Here is a 17,872-nt window from a genome sequence, read left to right on the forward strand (position 1 = left end):
AAAAGTTAATACCAGTTCTAGTGCTTGTGCTGGCAAGCAACCACTTCGATAAGAGGAAATAATCCCTGTTACATTTGTAGTAAGTGGGGTGTTCATTAAACGGCATGTGCTTAGACTTGTTTACAGTTTACAAGTTGGGATTAGCCTATTTTTCCAATGTACAGCATGAGCACCAGGAAAAAACCATTTAAAATATGTTCATGATCAAAGGCAGGAGGAAATTAGATGTTTGAAATCGGAACGGAAAAGGAAAATTAGGAAAAAGTGGGAAGAAAAGAAGGTAAACAATATATATGCTAGGAAACATTTGTTGCTTCGATTGGTGCTTAACGTCTCTTTTAACACTAAGGCTATGAGACGTGGACCTACAGATTAAGAGCCTGGCATACTAAGATTAATACAAAATTTACCATTTTTCTATTCGTTGGTTTTGATAAGTGAAAGGACATAATGAAATGCAACTTACCACAATCATAAATAATGGTATTCTATAACAGAAAATGTGAGCCTGAAGAATTTTCAGTGCTGCCATCCGTAGAAATTACAGTGTTGCCAGAATGATTTCTCCAAAATCTATGTAAAGGCAGCCACTAGAGGAACGAACTCAACTGCGTTTAATGACGTATCATGTTGTTTTGGAATCTTTTGAAATACATTTTAAATAGCATTATTATTTAATTTTTATATCTGTATGTTAAAACTATTTTGTTTATTGTAAACTAAATACAATTATTATTTAAAAAGTGATACGTATAATGCTTTTAGAAATATAGACTTTTAAAAAATGAATGAATCTTACAGTAGCCTTGCTGTTCGCATACTCGCTACATACATACTGCTTGCCATTTTTATTATTTCTCTTGGTTAATTTAAAGTTCAAAGTACAACTGAACAGTGATTCTTTAAGATGATTTCTCGGCGGGAGGGGGAATTTCAATACACAGGGGGTTAACGCAGTACCGCAAAAACACTGATGACTCTTACTTAGCACAATCGGAGATTTACTCCGGGAGGGATTTTCGTCCCTCTGGTCATTTCAAATTTTGCCTGGAGGGGAGCAAAACCCTAGGTGTCAGCAGATTTTTAGTTTTTTTTTTTAATTGGTATATTATTATCGTATGGATTAAATGTATAACTATACAAAGATCAAACTAAGGTCGCGGAGCCCCAAATAATGCCCCTTCCTGGGCCGCTCGCTGCAATCATCACTGCTATTGAGTAAAATATTCAGTGTTTTGAAATGATTTTTCATGTTCAGTTCGTAATCAAAGTCTAGGACAGTGATCTGTAACCGGTACACCGGAGTGCCAGCACAAGGTGAAAGGTGTGACGTGTATTTTTTTTTTTTTTGTAATTATATTGTATAAAAAAATAAATTTTATTTCATTTTTATTCCATTACAGTGTAAAGTATAAATACAATTATTTATTTTAATAATAGGTCTAATAGAAAAGTGTATTTTCTTATATTTTTTACACTACATTTACAGTAAATTAAAGTTCATACATTATTAATAAATTCAGAAGGCTATTTCTGTTTAATGATAATAATATAAAATATAATAATAGATATAATGATTAATAATAATAATAATAATAATAATAATAATAATAATAATAATAATAATAATAATAATAATAATACGAAATTACATTTTGTTGTACCATATGAGTCATAAATAATTTATGGTATGCCACGAGAAGCAGAAGGTTGCGGATCACTGGTCTAGTATATCGTAATGTACTTGAAGATATATCCATCGGGAATGTATCGATGACACGAACTATTTATTTGTATTTCAATAAAAATATTTTCTATGATTCATTAAAAAAAAAAAAAAAAAAAAAAAAAAAAGAATTATACAATTTTGTTCGAGTTCTAGAGCATTTTGTTTAATGTGGAAGAATTGGAGTTTAATATAGGAAATAATCAGTTTATACAAACACGCTATTCTATAGTATAATACATTACAGCTTATTAATGTATACGATATTATAGAGGGAATATTACCTAAGTAAAATCCCTGTCATTCTTTCACAATCTGTCAGTTTACACATTATAATTGCGGGTAATAATAATAATAATAATAATAATAATAATAATAATAATAATAATAATAATAATAATAATAATAATAATAATCTATTTTAATTTATATTTCCAGGGTTGGGTGAAATTGCTGAAGTCCAACTATTAAGTCCAGACTCTGTGGAAAACATTCATCCTGGAGGAGATGTCATTCTACGATGTATGGTAGACGGAAGTGGAGAGATTCATATAGAGTGGTTCAGGTAAGAGGTCTTTTAAGTATTGTTGTGTTCCAGGGTGCATGTAGCTCCCAAGGATGGGGTAGCAGTCAGGGTTGGATCCAGGATTTTCTGTTGGGGGTGCACCAATAACTACCAATCACACTGAAACTCTTCAAAATGACATGTTATAGTATCCTTTACCCTTGACAAGACTGGTACATAGAGCAGGGGGGGGGGGTAGAAGGATTTTAAAGAGGGTTACAAGTGTTATGCAGGAAAAAAAAAAATCTTCTCTCCTCCTGACTTCTGGTTTTTTTTTTTTTTTTCCTACTTGACAAATGTGAATCCTTTTCCTTCAACCTTCAGAAAATCGACTTAAAATATTGCTTTTGCCAAGATTTGCTTTCTTTTAATCCCCAAATGGATTTATGATGGCAGAAAGTTTCGAAAAGTGTTGGTTTTCTAACTGCTAGCTTCTCATTTTAGGTAGTGTATATTTACAACGAAGAAGGTGGGGTGTACGTGCACCGGTGCACCCCCCTAAATCCGGCCCTGGTAGTAGTGTAATATAGTGGTACCACTCGCAATATGCTACAAAGAGAAGCAATTTCTAACAGATTCAACGAAGTTTCGGAAGTTTCTGGTCTATCGACGTTGTCTGCAGTGACAAGCGCATCATAATACAGGATTGGACTTGTTATTCTTCGATCAATTTTGATCGTTTTGATCACTTCCTACTTCAAACCAAAAGATGTTTCTCTATAGTAAGTTACGATTAGAACTGTAATCTTCATCAGTGCTGCCAGATCTACTGATTTTGCAGGAGATATCTTGCTTTTTCTACGTTCTACTGATCTACTGCGAAAGAAAATGAAAAGTGAACAGTCTCCTGCTTTTTCCTTACTTCGAGAAGTTGAAGAAATATATTATTATTAATATTGAATTTTCAATGTTCCCTCACATAAAAGGATGAAATTTCTCTGTTATAATACACAAAGCTCAGTAGAGCATATAGTTATAGAGCTTTAGTGTATAAAATATGAATCCAAAGAATACAACTGTACGTCATCTTCTATATACATTATGGTTAGCGTTTTTATGTAAGATTTACAAGTAAGTGTTGTTTAGATTGGGATTTGGGTTGGAAGAGTGGCTTAGATCATTTCTCCACGATCGTCAGCAAAAAATCGTCTTATGCCACGATCACGTGTGACTGTACCATATAGCTACGTTATCGCTACGTGCATGAAAAGACATTTTCCCACTCCACTTTGCTCTTTCACTACGTTTTACTTCACACACGTATCAAATAATAATATAAATCGGGACTTTTCCCTTTCATTTGCTCAATGTAGTTCATCGGAAATGAATTCTGGACTGCTTGTTATGACTACTGCGCCCGTAATAATGGCAAATTTTATTGCCCCCACCCGGATTTACATTCAAACGCCACCACTGTATGTGTCTACTGCTTTCTCCTGTTTTTTGTCTTCGAATCTCCTGCTTTTCCAACTGACTGGTCTGGCAACACTGATCTTCATATTACTGCTCTGCCTTCGTTTGTCGTTCCAACTTTGTCCTTTCACGAGTTGGTCTAAAACTATGTCTATCGCTGTTACGGATTTCCAGGAGACGCGTAATGTGGATTTAAATTCTACTTTTTAAAGTTTTCGTTTGACTTTTCCTCGAAATTCTTGTGTTCCATTGCGTTGGAACAATGTTAGAAGTAACACTGGATAGCAAAATTAGCTTGGAACCAGAGATACCAACCTAAAACGTTATAAAAATCTCACCTCGAGAGGCAGAAATTCCCATTTTGCGCTTGAATTTCCCACGCTATACTAATAACAAAATTTTCTAAACTTAGAAAACATGAACAGTGAAATTAGTGTATATTAATAATTTTCTTCAATGTATGAGTGAATTATTAAGAAAATTCTGATTATCAACGTTAATCAAAGATTTTATGAATAAGTATTTTCCTTAATTGAAAGAGAATTGAAAATGCTTATAAAAATAAGTGCATTTTGTTGTGAGTTTAGTATTTCCATCATGACTTTGTGCCATGATCTTCTACTAAATGTAATGTCACCGTCCTACAGCTCATTTTTGCGATTTAAGAGAAACTTTGAGAAAATAGATTTATTTCGAACTTTATTAACCAACCCTCGTATAAACCCAAATGTTCTAGAAACTCTTTGTCATCGCTTTGGAATGTCTGTTCGTCTGTGTTAGTAGACTTCCGTTAGATTTCGTAACCATATACGGACATACGACGCAGAAACAACGACTCTCTTTGTGAACGTTCTCTAACTCGGGAAAGTCGCAAGAACACTTTACTTCTCGTCATTGCTCAACGCTGATTTGATTATTTAAAATGTCCGCACTTCTTCAGCCAAAGAGTGTGAACTTGGTAGTATACGTCATCATCTGGGCGCTCTAGCACCGAGAACATATACACAATAGCGGACTGGACAGGGGGGCAGTCACTCTGCATCTATTCGACGAAAAACTCGTCGACGTTTTGTTTGCCCTGGACCCGCCTTTCTGAAAGCAGCATTCAGGCTGCCTGTAATTATTGTACTACTAGACGATTGTGTACACGTAAACGTTCTGTGTTAAATTAAAAGTGATGAAGTGTTATATCTATATGTGAAAGTGGCAGTTCATTATTCCTAACATCAAATTTTACGTAAGCGTACTTGTTTGACAATACAGCGACAACGACCTCCTGGAACAGAACCTATATTTGTAGCTCCTATTTGGAACCATCACTGAAGAAACAGTAGTGGGAAGTTAACCTTGGGACTTTAACTCCAGAACCAGCGCACATCCTCGAACACGGGACAACGAGGGAGCAACCTCAACAGGCTAGCCGAAGAAACGCGTGAGTTTACTAACATTTTAAGCCACCCCTTTATTCATTACTAAAGCCAAGCCACCATAGTGTCGTTAGTATTAAATTGTTAATGATGAATATATTGGAAATATAAAAGCATGTAATACTTGTGCTCTTATAGTAACATTATAGTTCTTTTATCGAAAAGTGACTTTATCATTTGTTACATGTTTAATACTTAATTTTCTTTATACGTGTAGCTAAACAACAAACTTTACGTTGCTTACATTTCCATTTACCTTGCCCCCAGTCATCGTAAGTTGGAACTGTAGGCATGGGCAGTGGTCGTTTACGTCATGGCGTAACTGGGAAACCTAACTAAGAAAAGGGGGAATATATGAGAAATAAAAGTTGTTCCGAACCACGACGTAAATAACGATTACAGTAATAAAACTAAAGTTTATTCAAGGAACATTCAGTACCTCATGTAAACAAATACACGTGGTGATTGTTTGATTTTATTGGTTAGTGAGCCTTAGAACACCCATGCGACAGAAGAAAATAGTTCTTGCTTATAAGGCTCATTATCAGAATTCCTTAGAATTAGACAACAGAAACAACACTTTATCTAAGAACTAAATTGAATTAATGCAATAAAAGAGAATACGCATGCATTGAAAGTGGTTTTGATCCAACTTTAGCGCCAATCACAGTTTACAATATGGCCATATGCGGGGAATAAGTGAAACATCGACAGGGTACAAGCACGTGCTTCTCAAAAGAAGCGCTGACCGATAGCCAATCAAGCGATGACTGGCGGAGTAATACAATTCTGCGATGTTTACATCAGGATCAGAAGATTCGTTGAATGAACTTTAGATAAACTTCATTCCTCAGTCATTTCATATGGAAGGGTTTGGAAACTAGACGTTACTTGTTTTTTTGAGATTTACAAATAACTGCATAAATCACTTTAACACTAACAGCACTAACAGCAGGCATATAGTAACAAAATTTGACAATTAGCGTAAATTTCAAGGTTATTGAATGCTCATTTGTTACTTCTCGCAAATAGGCCATTATGTTGGCGTCAATGGAGTAAATATATATGAAAAATCCCATAAATCCTGCCTCTTTTTTTTTTAAACGAAAATTCCCTGTAACTCATTTCGAGAAATCATTGTCAAAAATCTCATAGTATGGGATTTTTCCCAAGGGGTGGCGTCATTGCTTGGAACGCCTGTTCTTGGCGCGAATTTTGACTGTAATTCTCGATTATCAATTTATTGACTAACGAGGTGAGTGCGAATAACCAGTGTTATTTCAGATTTTGCTTAAAATAATTTCAAGTTTTTGTAAAGTGTGTTAATATACAATTGATTACTTGCCAGCTTATAGGAAATCCCTCACACACATCCTGCCGAGCTTTGAAGTAGGGTCTATACATGTTTCAATCCAGCATGTATGACTTCGAATATCATGTTTTAAACCACACTCTCTACGTTGCGTTGTTTCTGAATGGGCACTGATTTCTCTGTAAATTTGGGGGGCCCATTCAAATGCAGAAGGTATATATATATATGAAGATTTTAAGACAAATTGCGTTCGAATTATGCCAAAATTTGTATATACATAAATACAATAGGGGGCCCACATGAGCTTTGGAGGTCCGGCTCCCCCGTCCCCCAGGATCGGCGCCCTTGTGTTTCTGAATTGTAGCCCTCTGAAGTTCATTTTTCCCGCGCTTTCGGCACTTTATATCGCCGAAACTATCCCTCACTGACCAAAGTTCCAGATCACTTTTTCTTTTTTGCTTTTTCGGTGTCAGGAATCAGCTCTCGAAGATTTTCAAATAGTTTCTTACCATTCTGTATATATCTGAAGCTCGGGGGAGGTGAATTTCCCCCTCCTTAAATGGTGGCTGTGGTGCGGATAACACTAATCGCTGATAATGCGCAACACATTTAGAATTACCAATGCTTTGGGGATAATTGCAACGGAAATGGGTAAGTTCTTTTAACATAAGAATTGAGTTCTCTTTAAAATTATGAACCAAAACAAGCAATAATTTCTACAAAATATCAGAGTACATACATACATAGGCTATAAACCCTCCTGATAACACAAGCCACCACATTGACAAAATAGTAATAATAGAATTTTCGGCTTTTGTCCCCGTGGCTCCCCTGAATTTGAAAAAAATATATGATGAATGCCACAAAAAATTAAACTAGAGACCCTAGACAACAAAATACTTTTTACTTCATGTCTCTATGCACAATAGACGTGATGCTATACGCTTTTGTTTCATACGCTGTAGACTATTAAAAATCATTTAAATGACCCGCGGAATCGCGAAGCACACTGGGTGTTGTCGGCGGTATCAGGAGGGTTAAGTATATTTAGTAGGTCAGTGATAGGAAATTCACAACCCCGGGGGTTAGATGCGGACCCTTGAAATATTGTATTCGACCCGAGATACGATCCCTAACCTGATTACTTCACTTTTGGGAATTAGTGCAAGTAGTGTCATTTTAAAATTTGCCAGGAGAGGGGCAAAATTGTCCACCTATATGATTGTCACGTTTTTTATTAGTATATGAGTAAACTCAGGGGGAAAAAAGCCTCTCTGGTTCATCTGAAAGTAGTGTGGATGACTTTTATGCACGGTCCTAGGTTTTCTTTTTTTCCGGGGTAAGCACACAATTTTCTTCGTAAGTCAATGGAGAACCATGTGAACCAAGAGGTATTGAAAGCTAAGCCGCATTACTGACTGTGGAAACCAATGCAATTATCATATACGTTACTCAGTCAAAATATACGCCAAGTGGTCTTTGTGATTAGATAAGCATGGATAAGACGAACGAGACAACTTCGTTCGTGTCTATCAAGTTCTAGTACAAAAGCATTTGGCTATAAGACCTTCGGGAAGACTAATATAAAACAAGACCTATGGGAGTAAAGTATACGTACCAACTCGCATGTAGTTGATTTAACATATGGTAGGATGCACTACAGTTATTTTTTTATTTCTGTGGCGATGAAATGCCCGATTTCCTAAGCCATAGTGTTAATGAATTTTACTCACTTTCATGATGTTGAATTAATCCCAATACACTCGACATCCAAAACATTATAACTGCCTACCTAATATCTATGGTAAGTTCACCTTTGGGTAGGAGGACAGCAGCGATGCGGTTTGGTATGGAAGCAGTAAGGCCTTGGTAGGTGACTGGAGGCATGGCGCGCTACATCTGCATACGCAGGTTACTAAATTCCTGTAAATTTCGCGAAAGAGGCCGATAAGCTCGGGTTTGACGTTCAATCACACCCCAAAGTACTCAGTTAGGTTAAAATCGGGTTAGTTTGGGGGTCATGGCAACGATTGAAATACACCACTGCTCCTCGAACTACTGCAACACAACGCTGACTTTGTGACAAGAGCATTGTCCTGCTGAAAGATTCCATTGCCAGGTGGAAGCATGGCAGATATGAATGGGTTATATGGTCAGCAATGACCTGTCGATAGTTACGATCATCATGGTGTCCTCCACACTCACTACTGGACTCATGGATGACCACATGAAGGTTCTCGAAATTATAATGGAGTAGCCACTTGCCTATCGTTCACGTCTCGAGCAGCTGTTCCCTTGGAAAATAATGGATTCTGATCCGGCCATCAATGTGATAAAAGCAGTATCGTGATTCATCTGACATGTAACGTTGTGTCATTAGCCGACAATGGACAAGTACTCATTCCAGTCGTAATAGACAATACCGTACGGTTAACATTAGCGCACGTTTGGAACGTCTGCAGTCATCCATATCTAAATGTACAGTGAACTATGTGCTCAGACACACTTGTGCTTAGTCCACTGTTAAAATTGTGACATGGTAGGCTGCCCCACACCTTGTCGGTTTCATCGCCCTTTTCCCAGCTTTGGAAGAAACTAATTACGGCGGCTCATGAGCACCCGAAAAGTCGCACTGTTTCCGAGGTGTTCCTTCTCAATTGTCTGGCCGTCATAATCCGGTATCTATCAAACTTCTGATGTATCATCGGCCTTTTCTATTGTACGCATAAGCACCCCACTGACTGATCAACTAAAATTTCTGTCACCGTCTAGCAGACGGTTCTGTTGTGACTTTTACTTCGTTCAAAAAGTAGTGGGTAGTCATAATGATTTTGCTGGTGAGTGTATAAAGATAGTTCTTATGAATTTATGAAGCATTAAAGTCCTCATTCTTAATTTGTTGATCACTTATGCAAAGAAAACTAGTTAACTTGATTGTTGCTCTAAGATGAAGTTAAACATATACCTATGATTTACTTCTCGGAAGATGTCTTAGAAAGATAGGAGCTACTGTTAGATCGTATCTTTCGTTCCCCTTTCCCTCCACAAATACACAGAGAAAAGAGAAAGCAAAGCGAAGTGTTATACGATAAGAACCAGATCGCAAGCTGTTCTGGTTGATATCTGGTAACACCTTATTCGACTTTTCATACCAGAACGTTAAGCACTTTTACTCTGAAATTATGACAAGGGGAATTCTGCTTACTATTAACCATATACCTATCGTGATCATTAACTTCTGTACTTTTTAATTTATAACGAGAGAAGATTTTTGCTTTCAACTTAAAGCTGTACTAAAGCTGTAGTTTTTGCTTTCAACTTTTGTCAGTGTTTGCGCCAAAATCTGTGTAAAATTACGAGTGGAAATAAAAGTCTACATGAAGAAGCCAAAAAAGTGTTTTACATTGAAGAAAATTCAGCTTTAAAGAACTCGATATTCAGTTTGATAATATGGGAAGGAAATTTTCTTTGGTTTGGATACATTTCTGTTTTGTGTAAGCTTCCATTTGAATAAGTTCTCTTTTTTATATATGTTAATGTATTTTAAACACAGAATATAGTCAATATGGCATCTGTAACAGTTCTACTGTCCTCAAGCAGCTGAGGCAAGGATTCATCTGTCTTGATCCTTCTGTAAAGCTGGCATCACCGTCTGTGTGTCCAAGTCCAGAATAGGTGTAGAGCGTTACTTCCACGTTGTCTGTTGACCTGATTGGCCTGTCCCGAACAGAAAGAATACATTTAGTTCTCCAGTCATTATGCATGCCTTCTAGGTAACCAGATGCATACTACAGATGCTCCTTAAGAGTCTTCATCCCGGCGAAATTAAAATACCGCTAATTTTACAGTAATTATGTGATATCTTCAAATAGATAAAAGATAATTGAAATATGGAACAAAAGCGCCCTAGACAATATTATTTTACGTGAGGTACCGTTATCACAAGTCACCTAGTGGCTTTCCGTTTTCAGCTGTTTACAAACGCGAAAATAAATGCCGATTTTCAAAATGGCTCGAAATCGAAAGCAGATAAGTGAGTCGTGATAACGGTTTCTCATGTAAAATAATATTGTCGAGTGCGCTCTTGTTCCACATTTCGATTATCTTTTATCTATTTGAAGATATCACATAATTACTGTAAAATTAGCGGTATTTTAATTTCGCCGGGATGAATATTCTTAAGGACGACCCAGTCTTCTAAGGTAACAATGTAGCCAAATTGATTCAGGCGTGGTTTTGAGTACATCAAAATTAGCTTCAGCATTTCCGTCTTGGTCTTCTCAATTCCTCGTCTCGAAGCATTCCTCCAAAAATAACTCATGAGTCAAATGTCTCAATCATGTGATGAATATAAGCTGTATGTACTAATGACTGAAAGTAGTCCAGTGCCTTGTTAATGAATAAAGTTGGGGTTTGTTAAGGTGCTTTCTTATTTATATTGTTTATTTTGATAAATATTCGTTTCTTTATATGGGTACAGGTTATTGTGGACAATTTTCTTAAAGTTAGGGTGAATAACCGCTATCCGTAAGTTTAATCTTAAGAAATACCCTCCATTAGCAAACCCCAAACACACTACTTATACGCACACACATATAAGCACATGTATGTTGTAATATCCCGCACGTAGTTCTCTTTACAACCAACCAACACGTTTTTATATTGATAAACATCACAATGTGTGTCGTACTACGAGCTACAGGGCTGCCGTGTCGTGACAAAACGCTGTAACTTTGGCGGAGCAGTTTTGCGAAAAAGAGCCGTAAAGTTTTCATCCGAAAATGTGATCTGTATCATGTAGAACCAGTGTAACTAGGCAATAATGGTCAACCAATCAATTTTCACCAAATTTAATCACACAACATGCATTTACGTAACATTACATGTAACCACGTGTTTCCAAAGTCAGGATACACTGGTTCTACACGATACAGATCACATTTTCGGATGAAAACTTTACGGCTCTTTTTCGCAAAACTGCTCCGCCAAAGTTACAGCGTTTTGTCACGACACGGCAGAGGGACAGCAGCGCCAGCGCTAGTCATGTAACGTGAAAGAACCACCAACGCCACAACCACACTGAGGCAGCTATAATACCAGGAGGACTTCTCTCTAATTTATTTTCCATTTCTTACATCTAGTCTCAGTCTACGGCTGGCCACTTGCACTCCTTTAGCTTGCTTAGAGCTCTGGGAGCTACCTAACGCAAAAGCCTCTAGCTTGCTTGGAGCTCTGGGAGCTACCTAACACAAAAGCCTCTAGCTTGCTAAGCCTGTAGCTTGCTTGGAGCTATGGGAGCTACCTAACGCAAAAGCCTCTAGCTTGCTTGGAGCTATGGAGCTACCTAATGCAAAAGCCTCTAGCTTGTTCGGAGCTTTAGGCATCCTATCGTGCCCATTTAGTTTGTTCGGAATTTAGTGGCTTCCAACTTCAGGCACCCGGCTTGCGTGGAACATTAGGGATCCTAAATCCCCTCCACGTATCTTGCTCGGAGCTCTGTGGAGATCCTTCTCTTGGCTGCTCGGGCCTTGGGATATCTTTCTCTACCTAGATATTAGAGGATTATTTTTATTAGAATGATCTTGTGTCATACTGTTTATGACAGGAAGATTTTTATAATAAATTTCGGAAGTGGGAGAAAACGTTCCCGTGTATAATTTGCTCTACCAATGTTCCAGTAGCGTAGCCAGGATGTGTGTTTGGGGAGAGGGGCAAGTGCTGTTATAGGTACATATAGAAAAATTACAAACAAAAAATATATAAACATATATATATATATAATTACAAACATCAAAGTACCAAAGTACATTGTCGGACCTCTTTGGAGGGGCCTGGCTCCTCTGGGCCCCCCTTCCCTACGCCACTGCAATGTTCTACCTAAGAACTTTACAATATTCATAAAAGTTTGATAATTTTATAAGTACCATACTACAGTCTCTGTATTTTAAAATAGAGAATATTCACTCCTTAGTTTTGAGGTGTTAACCCTAGTGAGGATGATTGAGGAGACCAGAACAAAATCACCCTACATTGGATCGAAATCAATTCTTTAAAAGAAACTTCTTCCCATTTTTTCCCCTATCATATTATGTATTATATTTTATGTGCGGAAATTTTCCATTTGGGAATGAATTTTCACTTTTAATAATTTATCTCATCGATTTAAATCTCAAGGAAGAACCCTACCCGCTGAGCAGGTGGAACCCTGGTGAGGGAGCTTTGAAATTTGAACGCTCTACAGTGGTTCGGATTCCACCATAAAACGAAATGAAATTTTTTGAGTTTTACGTCCCACGGTTATGCCGGTTAGACTAAAGGAGACGGTGATGATGAAAGGTGAATGAAATGGTGGAATGAAGAAAGTGGGAGGAAACGGGAGAACCCCGAGAAAACTCACGCACACGGTGTTTGTCCACCACAAAGTCCACTTGGCTCCACCATAAACTGTAGGACCACGTTTCTCATAGTGTAGTGGTTTAAAGGAACGTTAAACTCCAATGAAATCAACCAACTAATCCCAAGCAAGAGAATGATTGGGAAAACTTAAAGAAAATATCCTACTTTCTTCATTCCACAATATCATTAATTTCTCATAATTACCGTCTCCTCTAGCCTAGTAGATATAACCGTGAAACGTAAAACTGATATGAAAGGTTTGACTTAATTTCATTTTATTTTAAAGGAAATATGCAGAGCATTGCATCAATGTCATATTCCCCACCCCCCCAGTAGTTTTGTTGAAAAGTTGATTTGTTAACACATTACATGCTCACAAACTTTCCAGGGGGTTGATTTTGTCCCCTTTTGCCCCTAATTCTTCAAGAGTTTCAAGCTAAACACACATTTCCTGTAACTCAGAAAAAGAATACCGGTATACAAAGTTTCATTAAAACCTGATATATTTTACAAAGTTACAATGAAACAGATAGTAGCGCAAATACTGATTGAGAAATGAAATTGAATATTTGTTTTACGTCCCTTGATTATGCCGACTAGACTAAAAGAGACGGAGATAATGAGAAATGAATAAAAATAGTGAAATGAAGAAAGTGGGAGATCCCCGAGAAAACCCACGCACACAATGTTTGTCCATCAAAGGCTCACTTGGCGTGAGCTGGGATCGAATCAAGGACCCCATGCACCAGAGGTAAACTCTACCACGTAGCCACCGCAGCCCCTAAATACTGATTGAATTGAATGGCAGAAACTCTCTTACGCTTGCGTATGTAACTTCGTCCAAGAATCACACTACTTTGTATGCTATATGTATTATAAATGTTCTGTAGAATGAAATGGAACATCAGGGTAAATATATGTTATGAAAACTAGACAGGTTGTGCAAATCTCACGTTTCAGTCGGACAATGATCGATTACAAGGCAAATAGAGCGTGAATGTTATTTCAAATGGAGATTATGATGTGTTACGTTTCAAAGAATATTTCCATACGGTGCATTCATAAATCATCGTTAGAGTGACAGTACCAAATAAATGCATGAGACGCAATATATACAATATTTGCCCCATATTTTGGAATCGTAGTTGACAAACATAGAGTGTATGGTTTTCGGTTGATTTATGTTCACGTATTATGTAAAAGAAAATCTGTTTTAAATGGTTTCGTACTTACATGGGAATCAACAGTAACTGATTAATATGTAATCAAGTCATTTAGTTTAGAAGTATACACCGTACAGGGTGTATGAAAAAGGATTTTACAACTTTGAAAACTCATACTGATTTATTCATGTATCTTACAGACGTGGTTTTGGTGTCATTTTGTAGCAAAGTAGATCAAGTTTTGACTCACGTAGTACACTAGTTCAGAAACAAGCCACCGCAAGCGCTAGCGGCAGTTGCAGCAAAGATGGCTGACTTTACTGGACCCGAGCGGCTAGCTGTGTGTCTTGGTTTGTAGAATCCAAGGCTGCGATAACTATGCAATGTAATTTTCGTACAAAGTATGGTAAAGATCCTCCCAGTAGGCCTGCTATTTATCAGTGGCATAAGTGTTTTATTGAAACCGAATGTTCGGTAAGACACAACAAATCTTCAGGTCTTCCTGGTACGTCTGAAGACGTTGTAGAGCAAGTGTGACAAAGCTTTGTGAACAGTTCTACAAAATCAACCCGGCATGCTTCTCGACAGTTTGGCGTTGTGTTAGTTGTATCTCAAACCATACACATTACAAATGGTGGAAAATTTAAAAGACACTGCTTGTAAGAAATTTTGTGTTTGGCAAGAAATGCTCGTAAGAAATTTTGTGTTTGGCAAGAATTGCTCGTAAGAAATTATGTGTTTGACAAGAAATGCTCGTAAGAAATTTTGTGTTTGGCAAGAATTGCTCGTAAGAAATTTTGTGTTTGGCAAGAATTGCTTGTAAGAAATTTTGTGTTTGGCAAGAATTGCTCGTAAGAAATTTTGTGTTTGGCAAGAATTGCTCGTAAGAAATTTTGTGTTTGGCAAGAATTGCTCGTAAGAAATTTTGTGTTTGGCAAGAATTGCTCGTAAGAAATTTTGTGTTTGGCAAGAATTGCTCGTAAGAAATTTTGTGTTTGGCAAGAATTGCTTGTAAGAAATTTTGTGTTTGGCAAGAATTGCTCGTAAGAAATTTTGTGTTTGGCAAGAATTGCTCGTAAGAAATTTTGTGTTTGGCAAGAATTGCTCATAAGAAATTTTGTGTTTGGCAAGAATTGCTCGTAAGAAATTTTGTGTTTGGCAAGAATTGCTCGTAAGAAATTTTGTGTTTGGCAAGAATTGCTCGTAAGAAATTTTGTGTTTGGCAAGAATTGCTCGTAAGAAATTTTGTGTTTGGCAAGAATTGCTCGTAAGAAATTTTGTGTTTGGCAAGAATTGCTTGTAAGAAATTTTGTGTTTGGCAAGAATTGCTCGTAAGAAATTTTGTGTTTGGCAAGAATTGCTCGTAAGAAATTTTGTGTTTGGCAAGAATTGCTCGTAAGAAATTTTGTGTTTGGCAAGAATTGCTCGTAAGAAATTTTGTGTTTGGCAAGAATTGCTCGTAAGAAATTTTGTGTTTGGCAAGAATTGCTCGTAAGAAATTTTGTGTTTGGCAAGAATTGCTCGTAAGAAATTTTGTGTTTGGCAAGAATAGCTCGTAAGAAATTTTGTGTTTGGCAAGAAATCGACTTCAGATGCGATGTGTACCGCATCACCAATAGAAACCACATTGAACCTCTTTAGGTATGAGGTAAAAAAAAAAATGCATTTTCCTACAAAATGACACCAAAACAATGTCTGTGAGATAAATAAAAAAAATCAGTATGAGTTTTCAATGTTGTCACTGTATTGTACATGAATGTATTACGTATAGAAATTCATAAGGATTGGAAAAGATGACCTCCAAATGATTGTAATGCAATAAAATTGATCCCTATTGTGGCTCACTTGAGGAAGATATTACTCCAAGGAACAATGATTAAGTTCTTCCAGTTTATAAGAGACTGGATAACTTGATGCGTCGTGTGTGGTCTTTACTTTGCGTGACTGAATGGACGGACACGCTACATGGAAAACTAACGTCGATATTCTGTGTTTTAAGTATGTAAACATAGTTTGATATAAGAATATTTGTTTCTAAAAAAAAAATGCTAATTATGATAAAAAGAGAAAAGCTTTATCATGGTTGTGTTGGTTATGTATGGAGGTGATTATGGTCCAGGTATGTTCCTTCAAATCTTATAAGAACATTCCAATACACATACGAAAATTAAATTCAGCAAACGTGACTTCTGATATTCTGATTATCCACATGTCATTTTGAACTTTGGGTAATGCTATCAGATTTCCACACCCGTATTGTGCAGCATAATAAATCCAAGTATGGTGATTTATTCATTTTCTGTGTATTTTCCTAGTTAGCTAAATTGGTGGTTAAATTTCTACTTCGGTACCGAGATAGTACACAGTTCAAAGAAACCAGTCGTTCGTCCCAAGCTTTGGTTCACTGTCGGATTCGTTTTCTCTGAGGGTCTATCAAAATGTAATCGAATGAAGTTGTGAAAGTTATAGTACGGTACAGTATATATTATATATGAGGTACCACTAAACCCAAACAATGATTTTATTATATATATATATATATATATATATATATATATGGGAAGTATTTCGCCATAGCCACAGAAGCATTCAACAAGAAAAAATCACTCTTAACTAGCAGGCTTAACATTTGACTAAGGAAGAAGTTGCTCAAGTGCTACATATGGAGTATTGGACTGTATGGTTCAGAAACTTGGACATTACGGAAGTTGGAGAAGAAATATTTAGAGACCTTGCTGTTGGTAGGGATGCGCACAAGGCAAGATTTGTGGCTGTCTCGTCTCGAAAATGTGCTGTAAAAGTTATGTCTCGACTTGAAAAATGTATATTTCTCTATTGGAAGAGCTGTGTCTCGACTCGAATTTTGTCATGAAACTCCTGTCTCGACTCGTCTCGTGCGTATTCCTATCTGTTGGAGAAAGATGGAAAAGATAAAATGGTCAGAGAGAGTAACAAAGAAAAATGTTTTAAAACGGATAGGAGAGAAGAGAACATTTTTAGCCAGTATTCTTCATTGGAAGGCCAATTGGATTGGACACATCTTATGGAGATATTGTCTTCATACCGCCATAGAAAGATAGAAGGAAAGCGAGGAATAGGAAGAAGAAGAACACAAGTGATCGATGATTTGAAGAATAGATGAAAATATTGGGAGTTAAAAGAGGAAGCTGAAGATTGAGAAACGTGGAAGAAACATTTCCAGGCAAAAAACTCATTAGTCCCAGTTATAATAATAATAATAATAATAATAATAATAATAATAATAATAATAATAATAATAATAATAATAATAATAATAATAATATAGTTTATGTTCAAAACACTGCATTATTTTCAATATTGGAAGGTCAATAAACATGGAACTGTATTCGAAACAGTCAGAACATTGTACTTTAATTAAGAAATGTCTCACCGAAGATCAAATAACGCAAATTGTTGAGCTTAGCAGTGGATATCATTAATCTGTTATAAAATTCGAAAGTAATTTAGAGCAAATATTTCGGTTGTTTCTGGGCATCGAGTCAGACCGGGTCTAGAAGGGAGACCTAGATCCAGATGACCCGGTGACCTGAGCCTCATTCCATTACTGCTGCCAAGCTCTCAATGAATGAAGCAAAAAAACAAAAGTAACTCTTTGATAGACTTCTTCAGAGTCTCGACTGGAAAAGCAAAATCTGATCTGCTTTGCATTTCTGTTTTAGAACTTCTCTACAGAAAAAAAAATCTAAATTTCGGAAGAGGTATATTTGTATTTACGGAAAATGTGATTATAAGGTAAACCCTAAGGGGCCGCTGTGCCTCAGTGGTAGAGCGTTCACCTCTGGTGGTAGGGGTCCCGGGTTCGTTCCCCGCCCCCGCCAAGTGAACTTT

The 17,872-nt window shown here is 36.8% G+C and overlaps 1 protein-coding gene across 2 annotated transcripts in view; it reads left to right on the forward strand.

The window, feature by feature from the left end:
* LOC145660691 (inactive tyrosine-protein kinase 7-like) overlaps positions 1 to 17,872 on the forward strand; it is a 395,652-nt gene that overhangs the window by 278,016 nt on the left and 99,764 nt on the right. For both annotated transcript variants that reach the window (XM_081726038.1, XM_081726039.1), the window contains exon 3: positions 2,165 to 2,291. In XM_081726038.1, coding sequence (XP_081582164.1) covers positions 2,165 to 2,291 — 127 coding nt within the window. The remainder of the gene's footprint in view (positions 1 to 2,164; positions 2,292 to 17,872) is intronic.

The sequence above is a fragment of the Thermobia domestica genome, chromosome 9, assembly GCF_964235325.1.
Source record: "Thermobia domestica chromosome 9, izTheDome1.hap1.1, whole genome shotgun sequence".
Classification (NCBI taxonomy): domain Eukaryota; kingdom Metazoa; phylum Arthropoda; class Insecta; order Zygentoma; family Lepismatidae; genus Thermobia; species Thermobia domestica.